This window comes from Rhizophagus irregularis, chromosome 16, assembly GCF_026210795.1.
Source record: "Rhizophagus irregularis chromosome 16, complete sequence".
Taxonomy (NCBI): domain Eukaryota; kingdom Fungi; phylum Glomeromycota; class Glomeromycetes; order Glomerales; family Glomeraceae; genus Rhizophagus; species Rhizophagus irregularis.
Window position 1 is genome coordinate 1,158,454 of NC_089444.1, and position 4,349 is coordinate 1,162,802.

The 4,349-nt window shown below is 20.9% G+C and overlaps 1 protein-coding gene across 1 annotated transcript; it reads right to left on the minus strand.

Annotated features, from left to right (window-relative positions):
* Positions 1 to 2,050: 2,050 nt before the first annotated feature.
* On the minus strand, positions 2,051 to 3,647 carry OCT59_008020 (uncharacterized protein). The gene is made up of 2 exons (XM_025315108.2): positions 3,473 to 3,647; positions 2,051 to 3,261 (listed from the first exon to the last, which is right to left on the minus strand). Exons 1-2 carry the CDS (start codon positions 3,590 to 3,592, stop codon positions 2,689 to 2,691), a joined length of 693 nt encoding a protein of 230 aa, XP_025183607.1. The 5' UTR covers positions 3,593 to 3,647; the 3' UTR covers positions 2,051 to 2,688.
* Positions 3,648 to 4,349: the final 702 nt, after the last annotated feature.

A 4,349-nucleotide genomic window follows, 5' to 3' on the forward strand; every position in this document is an offset into this window, starting at 1 on the left:
AATATTATGAAAACAATTTTTCAACTTTTAAAAGAAAACAATTTTTTTTTTCAATTTTTTAACTCTTAAAAAGAAATTTTTTTTTTTATTCAATTTTTCAATTTTTCAAACTTTTCAACTTTTTATAATTTTTTTATTCAATTTTTCAACTCTATAAAAAAAAGAAAACAATTTTTTTAAGAAAACATCACCTTTAAAAAAAGAAAATAATTTTTTTGAAAACTAATTTTTTTTTTTTCAATTCTTCAACATTTAAAAAAAAATTGTAACCAAAAAATTGTATATTGTATATACACCGTGTAAACACCAAAAAAAGTTATGTATACTATACACCCAAAAGTGTATATATATTCAAAATTTTTATAAGCCTCAATTCGGATTATACAAAAAAAAAAAAAAAAATTATGACGGAGGATAAAAAATAATAATGATAAATAAATAATAATAAGAATTTTTTTTTTTATTTATTTTTATTTATTTATTTATTTTAAAAATCTATTTATTTATTTTATCCTTTTTTTTTTATTTTATTTTATTTTATCTTTTTTATTTTATTTTATTTTTGTATTTTTTTATTTTTATTTTATTTTATTTTAATTTTAATTTTTTCCTTTTTTTCTTTTTTTTTGTAACATTTCATTTCCTTAATTTCTTCATTAATTCCTTCATTCCCTTTATCATTTTCCCCCTTCAATTTTTCCTTTTTTTATAAAAAAAAGAAAAAAAAAAATGATTATTTTTTTTTTTTTTTTTCATTTAACCGTATAAAGTATATAAACTTTAATTCAGGTAATCATACAAGAAATAATTTTTGTACAGTTTATACGAATAAAGTAATAGGTTTTGTTATGTATGACATAATAAACTATCAAGTTGTACAATATAAAAACATTTATTTTATAAATTTATTTTATTATCTGTTATTTAATTTATATAATTTATATACTTTCATTATTTATAATAACTTTTTTTAAAAGTGATGAGTGATGATATATAACTTTTTCATATTTATAATATTTATATTACTTTTTATTTACGTTTTACTTAAAAACTTTTTTTGTTAACAAATCAAAATTAAATTAAAAAAAAACAAATTAAAAAAAAAAATTTTTTTTTTTTTTTTTTGAAAATCGAAAAAAAAACATTTAAAGTATTTATCCCTCTCATTCTTTTTTTTTTTTTTGAAAATCGAAAAAAAAACATTTAAAGTAATTTATCCCTCTCATTCTTTTTTTTTTTTCGTTAAAAAATTTCCTTTTTATAAACAAAATTAGAAAAATGAATGAAATATATTGGTGCATTTTTTAATTCAAATCAATTTATGTTAAATTTATGTTAAATGTTAATCAATTAGAAATGTACGATAAATAATGATGATGATGCATTCATTATTTGATGAAAATCCATAAATTTATTTATATTATCTGTTATATATTTTGTTAATCATCACATTCGTGTTATGAATCTTAAAAAAAAAAAAGACGAAATTCTCGGAGGAAAAAAAAAATTTTCATGAGTAAAATGTAAATCATAAAATCGAATACTATATAATACTTATAATCAAAAAAAAAAAAAAAAAAGATCAAAACTGATTTCAAATTAATCAAAATCAAATCAAATTAAATTCCGCTTTATTTTAATTTTAATTTAAAAAAAAAAAAAAAAATGCGTGTGACGTGTGTGACAAAGTAAGATGGATCGATTTTTTTTTTTCGCGTTTAAAAATGTTTAAAATTCGATGCAAATCAGATATCAAAATAAAATAAAAAAGGCAAAAAAAATTTATATACCTTAGAATAAAGTTAAAAATAAAAAACCTTATTTTAAAGTATTTTAAAGTATTTTAAAAAAAGTATTTTATAAAAGTATTTTATAAAAAAGTATTTATAAAGTATTTATAATAATTTATAGTATTTTTTTTTTTATATATATATATTTTATTGTATTTTTATAGTAATTCGGGGTTTTTAAATTCGGATTTTAATTCGGATTTTAAAATCTTTTTTTAATTCGTTTTTAATTCGTTTTAGTTAATTTGAAACGGTTGTATAACTTTTTAAGATTTTCGTTTAAAACTTTATTTTTTTTATCTTATAAAAATGACTATTTTTTACCTTAATTAAAATGAACATATATTAAATCAAAAAAAGGAAAAAAAAAAAATTTTTTTACAAATATTATGAAAAGAAGACAATGAAAAAATAATGTGGCACATGGCGCAGTAATTGCGATTACGAATAAAGCGAGTACTCTCTTACTCTCTTACTCTCTTAGCGAAAAAAAAATCCAGTAATGAATTAATTATAAAATCTATTAATTAAAACTATATATGTAAAAAAAAAATTTCAATATAATTATAACTTTGCAAAAAAAGGAAGAAAAAAGGAAAAAAAATTTGAAAAAAAAATTGAATATAATTGTCAATTTAGTTTATAAGATTATTAGGTATATATGTATTAATTTATATATATATATATATATATTGAAAAGAAAAGCTTGCATCATAGTATCTTAAAAGTTTTATAGAAATAATTGTTCATCTTTTGTTTATAAGATTTATTCTATAATTTCTAATTAAAATGCAAAAAAAAAAAATTAAAAAAAAAATTTTCTCAAAAAAAAAGGAAAAATGCAAGCAGTAATATTCTCTCCACCCCCCCTTTCTCTATTAAAATCCTATCTATAAACTTATTCTCTTTGATCACCGTCGTCGTCGTTCTCATCATGGTCATCATGGTCATCATCAATATCAACATCATCATCATCTACGACTTTTCTTTTTCTAGAATTGGTATGTTCAGAAGTTACAGAAACATTTGAAGAATCAGTCTCTGGTGCGAGAGGTCTATCCTCAGATAAATCCATTGTCTTATGTTTAACATATCTTCCAAGCCTTGACCAAGGACAATGTTTCAACACGTTCGATTGTCTTTGATCCCTATCCATATAACTCCCCCAATGTAATACATAACGACGTCTTTTTCCTTTTGGTGCCCTCCAATAAAGATCAAATTCACACAACAAACATCTAATGGCAATAATACGTTTTAATACTAATGGAGGGCATCTACCCGGATATAATGATGCATATTCGGTGAATTCCTTCTTTTTTGCCGTAGATTTTACATTTTTTTCAAAATCTAGTGCATCTTTCTTATTAAAGAATCCTGTGATGGCGATTACCGGCAACCAAGAGTCAATTTCATCTTCAACGGTAGAAGGTGATGCTGATGATGGACGATTATGTTTTTTAATTCGGTCCTAAAGAAAAATGATAAAAATTGTGTATGTAACAATTTTATTTAAAGTATAGATACTAATATTATTATATAAATGATAAGAAAAAAAACTTTTTCTTTTCAAAAAAAAAGAATATATATACACATATATATATACAAAGTATATTCATATATATAATTTTTTTTATTTTTAAGGGGCCTCGCTCTTTTTTTTTTCTTTTTCTTTTCGTTACCTTAAAGTCTCGAGTGGTTCCAACATAAACTTTTGACCTATCAGGATTATAAACAACATAAACACACCAAGTACCAGTAACAGATTCTATTCTTGATTGATGATTATGCGATGACCTCATATTATTATAAAAAAAAGGGGAAATTAATATCTGTAATAATAAGAAGAATGTTTAGAAATAAAATGAAAAAAAAAATGAAAAAAAAAATGAAAAGATGATAAGAAAAAAAAAAAAAATTTTTTTTTATGAAAAAAAAATAAAAAAAAAATAAAATTTTTGGGAAGAAAGAAGTTTGTAGTTATATATATAAAAAAAAAGGGAAGGGTTGTAATGAAATACAATAGAAAAGGCTAGGTTTGGGTCAATTTATTTTATATCAGTTTATCATTATGCAATAAGGCTTGCTAATGTGACGTTATTGTTTCATGGGAATTGTGCCACATGCTTAGGCCCCATGTTAACATGCAAAGATCTGAACACCGATGACCTGATATGGAGAAAATATGGTGAGCGAGAGTAAAAGTGAAAAAAGAAAAAAAAAAAGTTTGATTGAGATAATATTTCAACATGATAATATTAAAAACATATACTTTTTTTAGTTCATTAAAATAATTATTTTTAAAATTTTAATAAAAATTTTTTATAAGGAATTCATAATATTTGATTATAAAATAAAAAAATATTTAAAATTTTTTATATTATTTAATTGGTAAATAACGAAATTGGGCGAAGGGAACATTTGAATGGTAAACCTGATTAGTAGATCCCCAAAAAAAAATCAAAGATGTTAAAAAGGAAACAAGGAATCAAAAAAAAGCGTGTAGATCACGAGCAATTTAAGTTTTATACAAAACTTCTTCATATTCTTTCGTTTTGG

What these genes read in the sequence shown, in the direction of transcription:
- OCT59_008020 (XM_025315108.2), bottom strand. Translation starts at nt 3,592, where the DNA reads ATGAGGTCATCGCATAATCATCAATCAAGAATAGAATCTGTTACTGGT. An exon ending in GAACCACTCGAGACTTTAAG is followed by an intron (nt 3,262 to 3,472) that starts GTAACGAAAAGA and finishes ATTTTTCTTTAG; the next exon opens with GACCGAATTAAAAAACATAA.